The sequence below is a fragment of the Helianthus annuus genome, chromosome 14 (assembly GCF_002127325.2).
Source record: "Helianthus annuus cultivar XRQ/B chromosome 14, HanXRQr2.0-SUNRISE, whole genome shotgun sequence".
Taxonomy (NCBI): Eukaryota; Viridiplantae; Streptophyta; class Magnoliopsida; order Asterales; family Asteraceae; genus Helianthus; species Helianthus annuus.
Window position 1 is genome coordinate 164,853,985 of NC_035446.2, and position 18,106 is coordinate 164,872,090.

The 18,106-nt window shown below is 37.2% G+C and overlaps 2 protein-coding genes across 2 annotated transcripts; one reads left to right on the forward strand and one right to left on the reverse strand.

Annotated features, from left to right (window-relative positions):
• The first annotated feature begins 5,683 nt into the window (after positions 1-5,683).
• LOC110883272 lies at positions 5,684-6,251 on the forward strand. The gene is made up of 2 exons (XM_022131071.1): positions 5,684-5,692; positions 5,850-6,251. The coding sequence occupies exons 1-2, from the start codon at positions 5,684-5,686 to the stop codon at positions 6,249-6,251; spliced, it is 411 nt and encodes a 136-aa protein (XP_021986763.1).
• Positions 6,252-8,005: 1,754 nt separating this feature from the next.
• On the reverse strand, positions 8,006-10,317 carry LOC110886512 (L-type lectin-domain containing receptor kinase S.4). The gene has a single exon (XM_022134323.2). The coding sequence runs from the start codon at positions 10,168-10,170 to the stop codon at positions 8,143-8,145; it is 2,028 nt and encodes a 675-aa protein (XP_021990015.1). The 5' UTR covers positions 10,171-10,317; the 3' UTR covers positions 8,006-8,142.
• Between the last annotated feature and the right edge of the window lie 7,789 nt (positions 10,318-18,106).

Sequence of the window (18,106 nt, forward strand, 5' to 3'; positions counted from 1 at the left end):
CCGATCGGATGACCATCCATCCGGATGACCATCCAACCGGATGGCCATTCGACCGGAACGCTATCCGACACCTGACACTCTCCACCGACTTAACCCCATTCAATCGCAGTCATTCGACTAGCCCTGTCGCTGTCATCTATAAATAGGACACTTAACCCTTCATTCTCACCTTTCACCCTGCCATCCAATCACACGCACTCAAGTTACTCGTAAGTATTTCTCCTCAAATCTTGTACAACCTTCATCTTTAATCACTTCTACACCATATTCTTCATAAAAATCACACGAACACTTCAACTTTTTCCGAAAACCAACTGATTTGGACCTCTTGAAGGTGGTTTCTATTCGGTTGCTTATGCAAACTGTCGTGGAGCACCATTAACCAAGAATGGTTCCAGCTCTAACGGATTTTCACAACTTTTATACAAGATCTAAAGGATTATAACACTTTTATGCCAGATCTAACGGAATTTCACATGTTTCCGGCTTGGATCTAATAATCTCCACGTTTTACAAATTGATTCCTGAACGTTTCCTCGGTTTTTACAAAACAGTGGAGAAATCGGACTCAATCGGGCTCTCAACTCGTTCCTCGGTCGAGAGTGGACTTGAAGACTGATCTCCACCGGAGAAATAGACTGCTTAACGGGTCAAACATGAAATTTCACTGAAAACAGTTCGTCTGTCCGACGGGGTGATACCCATCCGATCGAACGAGCTGGGTTTGGTATGTTTCCTTGGTTCGACACGTCGTCACACCGTCTCCGTTAACTCAAGGCTTAGAAAATTTTATGAAACTTCACCCACTGACCATCTGTTCGAATGGCCATCCAATCGAATGACCATCTGTCCAGATGATCTGATTATGATAACACTTGCTATTTGTTTTTACAGGACACTATGATCAAAAACTTAAACAGTTCACAGACACCTACACACTGTTCGGATGGCCATCCGCTCGGATGACCATCCGACCGGATGACCATCCACTCGGGTAGTCTGTCAGACACTTTAACTCGATTTTCGCATTATTCGACACTCTGTTCCCGATTGGGTCAGCACTTAGAGGACTTATGCTCTGTTCCCCGCACGCAGGCTGATTCAGCGCTCCCTTCGATCCAATCCTACTGTGTTTAGGATTCTAAGCACCCACTGTGAGTATACTCGATCCCCTTTTGTTTTAAACACTTTTGGGATGCAGCATGTATTCTAAATCAAACACTTGACACTTGAAACTTGTTTATAAACATACTCTATCTGCATTAAACATGAGACATGATACTTGTGATACTTGAGTCATTTATGCGATGTGAACGTTTGATTCTTATGTGTAGCTCGCCTTAACAATTATAGCGCTATAGGGGTAACGCACCGTTCTTTGAGTCTTGGGGACTATTGTTAAGTTTTGATTCTTTTACCTCCTCTTCGTTGCGACGAAGTAGGAATGGCACGTTAACGCGTTGGAGACTTGGGTTATCATATGAACCACGTTAACTAGCGTGTTGATACTTGCAATATGTTGTTCATGTTGGATATGAGTTTTATACATTTAAACTATTATGCTATGTATTCAAACTTATATAGTCGCCAACATTTTTGTTGATTCTATTTTAATACATGTTGCATGTTGATAAGTTTGGACGTGAAGAAATCAAGCTAGGATGATACTTAGAAACTCATCTTAGAGAAACAATATTCTGAAACATGTTTTGATCTATGTTTTGATACAATTTGTTTGATTAATTTGTGAATGACATTTTGGTGCTTATTATGAAATCCGATTAATATATATCGAAACAAGTAGTGTTATGGATTCTCTTGAGCAATCTGATTCGCTTAGTGCCGCGCCCTGATGTTTCCGCCATCGGTTGGGGTGTGACACTCCAACCCTTAGCCGTTGTTGCATTAAAAATCCCTCCCTGATGGTTCACTGCAACAGGCGCAATGTGATTTGTTAGCTCCACGAAAGTGTATTGAATCACAGTAGGAAGGGTATGCTACAAGTTGTACCTTAAAGAATCGTAACAGAAAATAAACAATATTAATGAATAATAATTTTGTGTGTTAGATGATTAAAAACTCTCTCATTATATAAAGAGATTTTAATGAAAACGATAATAATAAAATTAACTTAGCTAGTAATAATAAAACTCCTTATTAATAACAAAATAATAGTATTTATAATTCTAATAAAGCATTTCATGTCATGTGGCATTCTCTCATTCAAATCAATAATAATATTATTAGTTAATTAATAAATACAAACAATGAAAGATTCATGCGGTATACTTCCTTAACAATATAAATACATTCATTTACGAATCAATCAATTAAGGATTCATATATGATATACTTCGGTAACAATATAAACACATCCATCTAAGAATCAATCATAAAGAAGAGGCAATGATCATTATCAATAAAGATATAAATTTCTCGCACATATATTATTACTAATACTAACGTTAGGTTCAGTAACTTTTTTTTCATATGTATATATAGGGTAGGGATATGGTAAAAAGTGTCTAAAATGTGAGAAGGGTAAGAAGTGTTTTAAACCATTGGATATTTGATCTAATGGTTGAGATCAATAGGGTATAAAAATGTAAATTGTGTTTTAATTAGAAGGACCTTATGTAAAATTGAAGGGCAATAGTGTCTTTTCCAATGTTTCAAATATGGTAACCGTATCCTACACAACCAAAACCCCCATTAATCTCCTAAAAACTAGCTATTCAAATTTAATTGCTAAATTATATCGATCCTCAATTCTAAAAATACAAAAATATGTAACTGCTGCAAGAAACGTATAACACTATACATCCATCATATAACACTATACATCCATCATATAACACTATACATCTATCATATAACACTATTTAACAATATATAACACTATACATCCATCATAGACATGCTACCAGAAAAATATAACACTATATAACACTATGCATCCATCATCTAACACTATATAACCAAAGAACACTATATAACACCATGTAACACTATATAAAAAATATATAACACTATACAGTTCTGAATGGTAGTTACACTACAGAATTAATAATTTATGGTGTTATATAGTATTTTTTGATGGTTGCGCTACATAATTATATAACACTACAGAATTATATAACACCAAAAACCATATTATAACACCATATAACACCAAGTAACACTATATAACACTATATAAAAAATATATAACACTATACAGTTCTGAATGGTTGTTGCACTACAGAATTATATAACACTACACAAATTCGTAGATTAATTCCTAAATTCGAATTCCTATTATAAAGGGTGGCGGTTATTTTGGGCAGTTATCTTTTAATCAATTAATTGAAAGAAATAGAAAATTACTAATTCACCCTTTTGAATTAATTTAGATATAGGACACTTGTCATCACCACATTATTTCTCACCATTCTCACAAAAGTAGGACTTCGTACAGGATCCTCTACCTGTATATATATATCTAATGATTTAGATGGATATTGATCATTTACTTTTGTTTATCTAAAATATAACTAGTTATTTAATAACAATTCTATTTTTATAATAAACAATTCGAAATAATATCGTGTGTCAACACCTCCACATTCTTTAAAAGGATTCTTTTACTTTATGTTTAAAATATCTGTTAATCTATTATTTTCATATTGTAATAATGAAAATGGTAAAGAATAGGTTAATCCGACGCTTGAAAACCGGTTTACTTCCATGCTTTGAAAACCCATTTAACACTATTGCTTGGTTAAGAAAACATATTTAATGTTATTGTTTGGTTAAGCAAATATGTTTTAACTTATTTTGGTTTTTGTTTTTTCTTAATTTATTATTTAACCATAATTCCTTTTATTCAATTTATTTTGATTATTATTTAAGCAAACAATCATTATATTTTTTAATGTGTTAATATCTAAGTTCTAATAGTTTATCAGAGTCAGAATATCATCATAATAATTTTGATGTAAGTCTATATTCATCGGATGTCCTGAATTGACTTAAATTTTCAGGCTTGCCAAACCATAGATTATTATCAAAGGTAGTGTTCCAGTAACATTATTAAGAAATATTGATCCAAAGAATGGTTTATGCAATGGAACTCGACTATAGAGTCGTATCACTGGGTGATCAGGTTATTGAGGCACTCATGTAATATTGGTGCTCAAACGTTTATCCCTAGATTTCTATTAATACCACCAGGTAAAAGGATTCTATTTTATTTGAAAAGAAGGCTGTTTCTGTTGGTGCAATTGTCTGTCGACTTCATCTTCATTCGAGTCTTAGTGTAGGGCTGATTGTACGGTGCACGGAAATCGAGATAGTATGAGTTAGTGTTGATTTCGCTCAAAATGACACTTTGTCATTTGGAGCGAAATCACATGAATATCTTAATTCCGCTAGTGATGTTTGTTGCTGATTTCGCTTCTAAACATATGGTCTGATTTCGCTCCTAATGCAGTTGCATGTTCGAGCGAAATCCCAAGCCTATAAATAGGCATTTATGAGCGAAATCAAAGAGTAGTTCGGTCAAGGTCTTGTATGTGACGGCGAAGCCCTGCCAAAACGTCTCCAGCGCTTGTAAATTGTTAGCAGATCAAAACAGAGACAAATTAGTGAATTCTAGTGTTAAACAAGCTAAACAAAGACAGAATCAATGAATTCCGCCTCTGATTCTGTCTGAGCACTCTTCTGATCGACTCGTTAGGTCGTTTCGCGATCCTACATCTTTTGCGTCGCATGTTTTCATGACGATAATTATAAGTCAAGGACAATTGCAATATAAAGTTGGTTTGTTTCTAAAAGAATTGTTTTTTTTTACATTTCTGTAGATTTTTTTTAAAAACCAGTATTTTAATCGTATCGACTTAGACTCAGAAATGGTTAAACCGGTTGAACCGGGTTGTACCGGGCGGTTCAACCGTGTTAACTAATTAACTCTATAAAACCATAAAATACAATTTCAACTCAAAAAATAATTCAAAACTACATCATTCCATAATAAAAAAATATTCCAAAATCAAAAAATCATCCAAAAGTTCATGATTAATCAAATACCCATTATATAGCAATTTGCAAACACTATAACAATTAACAACATGAATGATTGAACAAAAGTCAAAAAAAAGTTGAAAAACCCATTGATTTTCTATCTTTGAGTGAGGAAGAAGTTCGATCGATGTGGATTGTCAATTGTGAGCGCTAAGTTTTACACTTTTACCAAGAAGGTAAATAGTTACATTTTTAGGCACTTAAAAATTAAAAGTTCAAAATTTTGACCTTTGGCCCGGTATGAACCGATACTGGTATATCGGTTTAAACCGGTATAACCCAATATACCGGCGGTACAACTTCTCTGTCGTTTCCTTAGTTTACCGGTATGATTCGTGCCGGCCATGCATCCGGCATCCGGTTTAACCAGTTCAACCGGCTGGTTTAAACCGGTTTTTAAAACATTGCGTGTAATACACGGATCTAATAACCTAGTATTAAAATAATCATGAAACTTGGTTTCTATTCTACAGAGTTATCTCTCTTAAATTTGAAAACTATGACACCAAAGAGCTTTGAGACTAGGAGTATCATGGAGTTTATTAAATGTATTACTCCCTAAGGGTCTGTTTGGTATGGGGTAATGGAATGGACGGGGGAATGGAATGGATGAGGTAATGGAATGGATGAGGTAATGGAATTGATTATTACAATTCCATGTCTTGTTTGGTTACCATGTGAGAATGGAATGAACCATTACTTTCTGTTGTTTGGTATGCGAGAAAAGACGAAGGAATAAAATCGGATGGCGGTGGTCAATGATGGGCGGCGATTGTGGGTGGTGATAGGTGGCAGTTGTAGCGGCGACGGTGGTAGTGGGTGGAGACGGCGGCGAGTGGAGACGACGACAGGTGGTGACAACGGTGGTGGTAGTGGGTGACGGTGAAGGTGGGTGGCAGCGGTGGCCAGAGGTGGTAGCGGTGGCGACGGTGGTGGCAGGTGGTAGCGGTGGTGGCGGTGCGTGGTGGTGGTTGATAGCGATGACGGAGGTGGGTGGCGATGGCAGCGGTGATCGGAGGTGGCAGCGGCGATGTGGCGGTGATCGGAGGTGGCAACGACGATGGTGGTGGCGGTGGCGGGGATGGAGGTGGGTGGCGGCAACGATGGTGGCAGGTGACGGCGGTGGCGGGTGGCGGCGAAGGCGGGTGACGGCGGCGGATGACAGTGGTGGTGGGTGGTGGCAACGGTAGTGAGTTGTGGTGTTGTTAATGAAGGGTGAAGAGGGAATGGAATGGAAAAAAAAACAGGGGGGAGAGATGAAATGATTTTGAGGGAATGAAATGCATGTTGGAATGGGCGATTCCATTCCATCGACCAACCAAACACTCTTTTCTTCATTCCCTCTCAATGGTCCATTGCATTCCACCTCTCATTCCTGCATACCAAACGCTACCTAAGTGATTGAGGGATTCTATGTTGAATGTTAATGCAAATTTCAAAGTTTTTTCGAGAGGGGGGGGGGGGGGTAGGCTCGTTTCTTAATCCATCAAACCTGAATTGGGCCTAGTACTTTAGTTATTATATCTCGTCAGTTAAAGCATTAGCTTGGGCTTGTTTCAGTTTGTTATGTTTGTGTTGGGCCTTAGGCCACAAAACTGGTTTTGCATGATCACAAGGCTGCGACGGATTAGATTCCTTGAATCTAGGAAGTTGGTTAAGCATCGCGACTCCAAATAGGAGGCCACGGTTGGATATCTTTAAATACCTGGTTTGTAAAAAGTTATCATTAGCCTAAAGGGTGTGGAGGTTACGGTTGGAACATGATTTGGAACGTAGGAACATGAATAAAAGGCTACACCACCCCTCTCAATGATTCATGGTGGTAGCCGTGGATTAAACCACGATTACCACAGGCCACGTTTTCCATTTTCCTAGATTTTGACACCTTAAAAAATAAATTAAAATAATAAAGGGGGATAGTGGATTGGGTCATGATCACATCCTTCACTTAGTTCCAGAGTTTACTAATGGAAGGAAAGGAAAAGAAACAAAAAGAAAGTAAAAGTATTTTGTGTTCCAAAGTTTCATCTAAGGAAGGAAAAGAAAGAAAAATAAAAATGTCGTGTTCCCAAGTTTCATTTAAGGAAGGAAAACAAAGGAAATGAAAGGAAAACTAGGCTAAATTCTTTAGTTTTTCTTTCTTTTCGATTTGGAAGGAAATGGGAGGAAAAACATCTTTTTTTTTTTCTTTTTTTTTCCTTTCTCTTCCTTTCCTTTCTCATTTTTTACTTTTATTCTTTTCCCTCCTTAAGTTAACTCAGAAACAGGGCATTTTAGGGTAGTGGTTTTGGATGGTGGGTTAGAGGTGAGTGACATGGCGTCTATATGGAGGGCCATGGTGGTCATGACCACACTCTTTAGCATTATTCAAGTTTCCTATTTTCTGGTATATTTGTCAAACGCGTGTGAGTGCCCAAAACAAAATGAAATTTTAGGGTCTTTTTCTTCTTTAATTGTTATAAACAGTACTCATTTATCCGTGTGTTTGGAACCACGCAAAAATCTAACAAACTATAACAGATAGTGGTTTGCTTGTATAATGAATCAAACAAATCTAAACAATAAATTGCACTAATACTAGTACTTTGTAGTTAGCATATTAATTTTTTTAAGTGGAGCCCCTATCTAAGCCTAAACCTAAACCTGGGTTACTTATACTATAGGTCCGTCGGTCCAGAATAGCATTTTATTATTCACATTCAAGATGTTGTCACCCGCAGTCTTCAGGTGAATGGTTGTAGAGTAATCCGAAGGGTAATTTCTTGACATATTTTTGCTGATAACATGATATTAGATGTGCTGAGAAACTGGTCGCTATGTACATGATCAAACGGTAATCATGTTATCCAAAACAAAAGTGAATTGAACGTATACTCGAAGATGCTATTCATTTCTTCCGTGTATAGAAACTTGTTGCTACTTGCTAGAAAGCGTAGTTGGAAGAGGGATGAAATACACTTATTGATTCCAACCTTAAAATAAAACTAGTTACATAATACATACAGTTATCCACATTCTACAGAACCAAAACTAAATAAAATTAAAAAAAAAAAAAAAAAAAAAAAAAACAGAACAGAAATTTTAACTTCTTAACTTGCTCTCAACAGAGGATGGTGTAGTCAAACCTGCTTCAACATCAATATACTCTTCCTCAATTCCAGCTGACCAATTGCTTACATTGTCTATAATAGAGGAAGATGGATAAGAATGCACATAATCCTCAAACTCCCACCCATGACTACCCTTCCCGACGTTCTCACATGGCGCCTCTATACTTTCGGGCAAGGCGACCTCCCCTTCCAAGTACCTAACCACCTGCCTCATAGGCGGTCGCGCTGACGGTGAATTACTAGAACACATTAACCCCAACTTAATTACCATCAAAACCTCCACCTCATCAAACTCCCCTTTCAGCTTTGAATCAACCACTTCAATAACAGCCTCTTTGACCCACTTATCCCAAACCCAATCCACCAAGATAAGCTCCTCTGGTAACGCCTTCGGCTCAGTGGGCCTCCTTCCGCAAACCACCTCTAACAACAAGGCCCCAAATGCAAACACATCTGAGTTTGTGGTGGGCTTACCGGTTCGAGTCAGTTCAGGAGCCAAATAACCCAATGTACCCACCACTTTAGTCGTGCTCGGGTTTGATCCGTGCTCACACAACTTAGCCAACCCAAAATCACCCAACCGCCCGTTTAGCTCCGAATCTAACAACACGTTTCCCGCTTTAATGTCTCTATGAAGCACGGTTTGCTCCCATTCTTCGTGTAAATATAACAAACCTCTCGATACATCTTTTATAATCTTGAACCGTTGTTCCCAAGTTAAAACAACTCTAGGATTATCATAAATATACTTATCTAAACTACCATTAGCCATGTAATCATACACAAGCAATAGATCCCCTTTCTTTCTACACCAACCCAACAATTGAACCAAATTTCTATGGCGAAGGCGGCCAATAGTATTGATCTCCGACACAAACGCCCTCATCCCTTGTTGCGCTTCGTTTGAAATTCGCTTCACCGCAACTAATGTCCTAGATTTAGGCAAAACCCCTTTGTAAACACTCCCAAATCCACCAAACCCAAGTAACCCCTCTTTTTTAAACCCCTTTGTAGCCTTTTTCAACTCTTTGTAAGAATATCTATGTGGGCCCACATCAAGCTCCCATTCCTCAATCTCATCCACATTTTTCAACTTCTTCACCACAAAAACAACAGCAACCACTAAAATTCCAAGAGCTAAAAAGACACCCACAGAAACACTAATAATTATAAAACGTGTGTGGTTATTTTTACCCCCTGGTATTGAAGGGAGCTTATCAATATCAAAAGATTGAGCTTTTCCAGACATGTTAAAGCTCCAACCAAATATAAAATGAGAGCTTGCAAGCACACCTGTTGAGGCTGAAAACCCAACGTACATCTCATCTTGCAACACGGGTGACAGATCAACCCGAACCGACAAGATCGGCATAATGGGTTTGCTTGAAGATGGTGAAATAGTTACATTTAGTTCATGTTTTGAACCATCATAATCCACCCATGCTTGGATCTTTTTCCCACTTTTCAAATTGAGATCATGTTTTGTAGAACCAACATAATAGCCAGCTGTGGTTGTGTTCTTTGACAACATGGAGTTGATATTAACACCAACATGGTTGTTATCAATATCACCGAATTCTAAGTCTTGAACCGTGTCGAATTCTATAGCGAATAAATGGTTTGATGTATTGCCATTGTTTGTGATGTTAAGGAGGCCAAGATACTGGTTCGGTTGGGCTCCGGCGAGCTCTTTCGATGGCGATATAGCGAAAGCCAGCCCATGACCACCTAACTTTTTGTATTCAGGCAATATGGCGAAAACAAAAGATGTGGAAAATGATAAAGGTGTTTTATTATTTTTGAAACGGATCGGGTTCGGGTAAAACCCATGGCCGATTAAGCGTGGGGTGCTGTCGGTGAGTTTTAGAATGCCGTGGGGTGTGACACATGCGGCCCCGTTGACGGATATGTTAAGGTTTTTGAATCCATTGAAGATGAAGGAGAAAGATAGAGATTGAGTGAAGAGAATAGGAAAAAGAAGAAGGTAGGGGAAGAACATGTTTTGGTCATGGGAGTACTATTGTTGTTGTGAATGTGTGTTTGTTTGTGTGTAATTATATGCAAATGGTGTGTTATAAATGAATTGTAGCATGTGTCATATTCAATTGGTTGAAGAAGAAAGTAGAAACATAAAGTAGTGATGGTTGTGTAAAGTAAGTGGAGGAAATGTAGTGGGACTAGTATGGTATTTTAGATTTACATTTGGGGTTAGGCAATAGAGGGGTGGGATATTTTCTATAATTTTCACTAATATAGAAAAAAATGAGAAAAATGAAATTTTCTATAATTTTCACTAATATAGAAAAAAAATGAGAAATTAAAATTTAATTGTTTTTATGGGCATGGATACGGGTCAAACCTTTTATGTGATGTATAGTATGTACACCATTGAAGTTTAGGGTGGACAAAAACCGACCACTAATGTGATATGAAAGGTACACACCATAGCCGGTTAGCCACTCGTACTGGGTTCAAAATTTGGTTATTCAAAATTGCTTTCAATTTTCTTAGGTCGCGAGTTGGGACCGACTAAAACTGGAGTACACACATCATGGTTTTGTAAACATGGTAGTTCTTATTGGTTTTGTATACTGGAACCGTCCTAGTAAGTACCTAATGTGGATAGTCGTGAAAACGGATTGTTGAATACAATTTTTTTTTTTAAATTATTGGATATAAATAACCCCAACTTTCACCAATTAGCTGATAACACTCTCAATTTTCAGTTTGTACCACAACACTCTCAACTTTCAACTTATTTTCCGTTGGAACTTTCAAACTAACTAAATCCTAACCCAGTTAGTTTTGCTAAGGTAACATCTCATGTGGCATTTTTTTTGCTGACATTACAATTTTTTTGTTGATTTGACATCTGACATGACACTTTTTGCTGACGTGACATCTGATGTGAGTTTTTGTTGACATGTCATCTGACGTGACACTTAATTAGTGACATTGCTTTCTATGTCACCTAACTAGGTTAGTGTTCAGTTGTTTTATGAGATCATGTGTAATGGGGCGGTATATCACCCCAATCTCATCTGTAGCGCCCCATAGCGTCTGGGCACACCAAAATAGGCGGCGCTATGGGGTCTCAAAATGTTGGGGGCGGTAATGTTGATCGCGGCGTGCAGGAGGAGAGTTTCAAACTTTTGAGAGTTAAATGCGTGGTTGGTCCCTGTGGTTTGCAAATATTTCAGACTTAGTCCCAGTGGTTTACTAATTACAGAGTTGGTCCCAGTGGTTGCAAATTTTGTACTCGGTTGATCCTTATCACTAACCCATGTTAACTTTCTTAGTTAAATATATACGTAATGACTAAATTACCCCTGAACAATAAAAAAATAAAAAATAAAGATGGCTCACCGTCGTTTCTTCCTCTCCTCACTCTCTCTCTCTCTCTCTCTCTAAAACCCACTACCATAGGCTTCACACTTCACAGACCTCCCAATTACTGAATTCATCGTTAACAAAGCTCCAATATTCACAAATTAAGGCCTACTTGATGATGATGATTATGATGTGTTAGACCCAGTTTATAATACTAAATTTTATAAGATAGAACCTTACATTTCGTGCCAAAGTTTTAGAGTTTACAAAAACTTTCAAGATTTGAAAACCAACTAGTTACAGCATTCACATGTTTAACCTACCAAACGATATTCAAGGTATAACTACAAGTGTTTATATAGAAACATAACAAAAGATCAAGTGCGGAAGCGTTGAATTGTGTGTTCGGTTCGACTTGATTGCTTGATCATCATCCTTTTTCTTGGATACCTGAAAACTAAACATTTTAAACAAGCATTAGCATTATGATTCTAGAAATTCACGTATTCAACCAGGTCCGAAAACGTGTTCAAGAAATTGAAATAAAAATCACATCAAGCTGGGCTCCACCGTAACTTACGGTGACACCGTAAGTTACGGTGGCTTCTGGACAATTTGAAGCCTACCGTAAACCAGTAGGATCCCACCGTAGCAGTTTACTGGCCACCGTAAATTACGGTACCACCGTAATTTACGGTGTACGCTGTACTAAACTCCTTTGTTTCATTTGCAGTTTTGCTGATTCTTTTCATGCGTCAAAACAGCTTATTTTCACATAAATTGTTAAGCGACCGAGCTAATTTCTTATACTCATATTTTACTTATAATAATACTCGACTATTCTCATGAGGGTATGACTACGGAATAGCTTACAAGCGTAATTCCAAGACTTCAAGTTTAGTCGTTTGTGCTACTTGTCTTGCATTAAATTTCTAAACTTTAACTCCTATAGAGCAAAGTTTCTCAACTTGCTTAATGTGTTCGCTACGCGGCTTACGCGTCATGTAAAATCATGCATTATGTAATAGTGTCTAGCTTCATGCTTATTACCAAAACTTGTTTGACCCGTTTGGGGTGCTGAATTAAACACCATTCAGGATATGCAAGAATTCATGCTTATCACTTGTTTTTGACCCGTTCACTTGTTTAAGACGCAAAGTCACTCTCGTGACACAATGGTCTATCCTGTTTACTATGCTTTATACTACGACATAAAAACAATAATTAATCTTAATGTAACGAAGCGATATTTTCGTACCTTTAGAGCACGCCCTTTCCCCGTGAACTCCCTTCGGCTTATCCGCTTGACGATCCGGACTCTTTGCCTAAAAATTTTAGTTTACAACATGTTTAGAACTCTTTTTATGACCATAATCACATCATTATGGACCATTATCAAATCTGCGTTTTTATCCAAATTTTTACATTTAAATCCTCACTTAGGCATTTCAACAAACACCTAACGGGTCAGATTTTCTTACAATCATTACAAAGTTCGTGACTTGCAATTTAACATCTAATTTCACTTTATTTAATAAATTTTTACATACATCTTGACATCAATATTTCTGAATTACTTCACTAATTCAGATTTTTGCTAGAACAAGAGTCAAAGTCTCTAGTATTCACCAAGTTTCCTTCAATTCATTTGTTCCCCACATGTAAACCCCAAATCTTACAATCATGATGCAAAGTTTTGACAAGGAATCACCTAGGGTTTAACCATAGACATCAAATTACTTCAAGATTCATTCATGCATTACATATCTAGGCTAAATTTCAGTTTTTCAAAATTAACCTAGAATTCATGATGGATCAAAATACCAAGATTTTACATACCTTTTGATCCTTACAACAAGGGTGTAACACCCCAAATCCGTATGTTATGAAATAATATTATTTTCTTGATGTTAAATAACAGAAAATGGTGACCGTAAAATGGTACCGTAAGAAAATGACAGTAAGTTTAGATTCATAGGTGTAACTAAGTTAAATTAAGAAGAGAGGTCAAGTTAGTATAGGAAATAACTAAATTAAACATACCTTGAAAGACAAGGGGGCTAATGTGTAAATGTGATATATATATTTGATAAAAAAAAAAGAGAAGCCAGGGGTTGTTGGCTTTGGGTCGATCGAACAAGGGCAGGGGGAAAGGGGAAACCCTTCTCCTTCAACTACAATCAAGAACTCAAGAATTGAACCTGAATTTGGGGAGAAATCGGATGCATGAGCTTATATTTTTAATCATCTAGTCAAGATGAACATGTGGTAAGTTGAATTTTGTGAATTGTTGATCTTACATGATGTGGGTTATTGATTAATCCACGAATTGGTATGAAATTAAGCGTGATTATGTGTTAGAATCGCTATATAAAACGTGTATTATGTATGATTTCGGTTAATTTGATGATTTAAGAAGAAACCCACAACTTTGAAGGAAGGTAGCGACATGGGTGTTCTACCCATGTTCAATCCTTGTTTGATGTATTTGTTACTAGCTTGAAATGGGTTTGTGATGTTAGTTTAGGGTTAATTGTATGAATGGAATGTGATTTTGAACACTCTTTTGGTGATTGAGAATTTGGAAGTTAATGACTAAACTTGAACTAGTTGTAAACTATTGTCACACCCCCATTTCCACGTGTCACCGGTGGGCCCGGTGTGGGGTACAGTGACGTAGTTGGCATCGTCATAGACAAACAACACAATATAATAATGCACAGCGGAAGCAGAATAGAAACATTTCAACTTTAATTAAAGTGCAATAATAAATATCACAGTCGTTGAAATGGATCCACAGGCGGATCAAATAAAAATAGAATAAATAGTTCAACAGATAAATGTCGTCCGAGTTTGCGAGACTATTGTGGACGCTCTTTAGGAAACAGCCAGCCTAATTCCGTATAGTACCTGCACTTAATCTTTTGGGAAAATACGTCAGTTTACACTGGTAAATACAAATCGACTGACTCATTTTGAAAATGATTGAAAATTGATTTAAATGCACAAGGCATAAATATTTTTATTAACTTGGGATAATTATATAATATAAACTTGTGAACGAATTACATGCACTTATATCTCTGGTGGCCCGGGATCTACTGTCCGGGCTAGAGATTTAATTGACACACCACATCAAAGAGTTATACACGACGGGTGTACGCCTACACCCCGTGCTCTGGTCGTGGCCATCTCGTAAGAAAATGCCAAGGATATCCGGGACATGGTCAACAACCCCCCAAAGCCTTTAAGTAAGACAAAACTGTTTAAACGAAATCACACAAGCTATTCAAGACTGAACACCCATAGGGAGCAGGACTTGTGCGCCCGATCAAGCGGTATTTTAAATACCGTACCCCAAGCCCGTATAGGGAAAATAAGTCAAAATGTATTTACCTGAGCAAGTATAAGTCACAAACGATAAGTGGTGGTAGCTTTTACCGGGCTTCCTAATCTGGAACAAAGGTTTATAATTAACCTATTAGATTCCTAACGGCCTTTTATTTAAGCTTAAGCTTTGACCGGTTAGTTTTAGGAATGATACGGTTTACGCACGATTAAGCGAAAGACCGGATAGAATGTGATTTAGACCCAACAAGTTTGAATACTTGTATAATATGGGTATACTAAATACATTCTGGATTTTGAGATAAAAATGATAATGTTTGACCCGTCTCGGTCAATTTACGCAAACTAGTTACGTAAACCGAACCGAACGCGATAAGGGCGATACGGGTAGCCAAAAGATTCAAATGCAAGTTCCCTGATATGGTATGCTAAAAATATGATATTATATCAGTAAGTTATGTTCTATATTGCCCGGGATAATTTTAAACTCAATTTATGCCTTAGAAGGGCATTTTGGTCATTTAAAAGATAATAAAAGGGTAAAATTAGAAATCTGAGTTTCGGGTCTGGTTCATACAGTAAATATACCTAATATAACATATTATATCAGTAGGGTATGACCCATATACCAAATATATCATTTAAAACCAAACTATGCACCGTAGGGGTAATTTTAGTAATTTCACAAGGGCTAAAAGTGCCAAAACTGGAAGCCTGAGTTCATATACTTATACTTACTGTTATTATATGAAAATATGTGATTTACATCAGTAGGTATAAGTTTTATAGGTTTAAAACAAGTACAACGCTTACTATGCGCTTAAAACGCTAAAAATACGATTTAAGGGCGTTTTCGGGTTTTCACAGTAAATCTGAGATTTTTATATTTCCAGAAGTCTTATAATAATTTATTCCTCATACAAAATCAGTAGAAAAAGGTTTCGGGTCAAAAGGATGTGTAAAACTCATTTTATGGCTAAAACGGTCAAAACCGACATAAGCCGAAATGACTAGGTGATCTAGGATCCGTTCAGCCAAAAATTAATTAAAAATCATCAAAATTCCCAGAATATTATATTACTTCAGTTGGTAAAAAGTTTTGTACCAAAACGTGGCCAGAAACGGGTTCTACGCAAAAAGGGCCGTTTATGCAAATTTATAATATAGTTTACGCTAATGGCCATAACTCACAATCTGGACCACCAACTGATCCGAAACTTTCGGTGCAAGTTTATATAATAAAAATAAGGATTTCTATCCTTTCACTTTTCCAAAAATCCCGTTTTAATTCAAAAAGGGAAAAATAGTCAACTTTATGTATAAACCGGAAACGAGCATTCGAATAGGCTAAACATAGACTCAATCAAAGAAAATTCCAGAAAGTTTAACTAAAATAAAAGTAGTCAAAAATACTTTCCAATACAGATCTTGAACATGCATGTACGAATCCGAATCGATAGTCTACGAAATAGTCGTTTTACAAGACTTTCGGTTCCGATTCGTGTCTACACTATAGATTGTCGAGTTGATGATGATTAAAACACATTCTTATATGTGTCACAAGTTATTTTTAATGATAAATCAGGTTGCATGTCATCTATATCATTAATCATGTTATTTTTCACAAAGATTGCTTCTGTTGACTTTTTAGAACCATGTTTGACTCGACATTAAGCATGCATGTAGTGGGAATCAGTTAGTACCCTTTAGAGGGTTTATTTCCCACATAAATACTAATCTATAACAAGTTTCAATTCGAGAAATTACTGAAAGAAATCCGTTTAATCAGAAAGTCAAAGGTTATGAACACCCAGTTTGACTTTTACTAATAATCAAAGCAAAAACGGATTAAAGAACGAATTGAATGCTTACAAGAGTCCTATAGATGTTAAATGATCACTAGGAGTCGGCCTTGATCTTCAGAAATGCTCCAGAAAGCTTGCTTGAAGTTCTTGAATGTTGAGAGCTTATGTTCTTCAATTGCAAATGACCAAAAGTGATCAATAATCTGATTTAAACACAAATTTTCGAGGCCACTGTAGATGTAGGCATGCATGAAAGGTTATTGGTGCAATTGGAGGCGAAAACAACTGGATTCCACTTCAAATTCGGACTCAATTCGACCCAAAACCCATTTTCTGTCGCTGGTAGTCCCACGCGGCCCGCCTGGGCATGTCCAGGCGGGTCGCCTGACCCTTCTGATCAGCCTATAACTTTCATACATTGGCAGCTTGACCCCCGAACTTGTACGCGATGTTTCGGCTATTTTTCTCGACTCGTAAACCCCCAAACTTGGTTTTTAAGAACCTTAGGACTTTTACCAACATGGTAATGCCCTCGAATAACTTTGCGCTCAACCGAAAAGCCCTGAATTCGGCGTTGACGCTTTTAGTCCCTTAAGTACGGTTTTGGCCATAACTTTCTCATACGTTGACGAAACTTCATGAAATTTTTACCACATATTCTAGTGAGTATATTTTAGCTATACAAAGCTTCGGGTCTGCCAAAAGTTCACTCAGAGGTATAAATTAAACATGTTGACACTTTTGGCCCCTATAGTTTACAATACTTCACTTTTGGGCAATTTCCGCGTCGTATGATCCATGAACCAACCGTTAAAGGTTATGAACATTATGTGGGGTTATCATAGAGTCTATTTATCCATTGTTGACACTTTGGACCCTTACGTTCCATAGTTTTCACTGTTTGTCACTTTTAGTCCCTCTAAAGTATGTTTTCACATAACGGAACTTTATGACACGTGTCAAGACATTATTGGACGAAATTTTTCGAGGTGTTACATCCTCACCCCCTTAAAAGAAATCTCGACCCCGAGATTTATTCAAACAAATGGGGATATTTATCTTTCATCGTGGATTCCACTTCCCACGTGTATTCGGGACCTCTACGGGCATCCCATTTGACTTTTACAATAGGCACGTGCTTCCTTCGAAGCTTCTTTACCTGTCGATCCTCGATCGACAAAGGTTTTTCAACAAACTTTAGACTTTCGTCTATGTGTATATCTGTATGCGGTATAACCAGTGAATCGTCAGCGAAACACTTCTTCAGATTACAGATGTGAAACACATTATGAATAGCACTAAGCTCTTCAGGCAAGTTTAACTTGTAAGCGACTGCCCCGACACGTTCGATTATCTCGAAAGGTCCTATGTATCTCGGGCTCAGCTTGCCTTTCTTTCCAAATCTCATCACACCTTTCCAAGGCGATACTTTAAGCAACACTTTTTCACCCA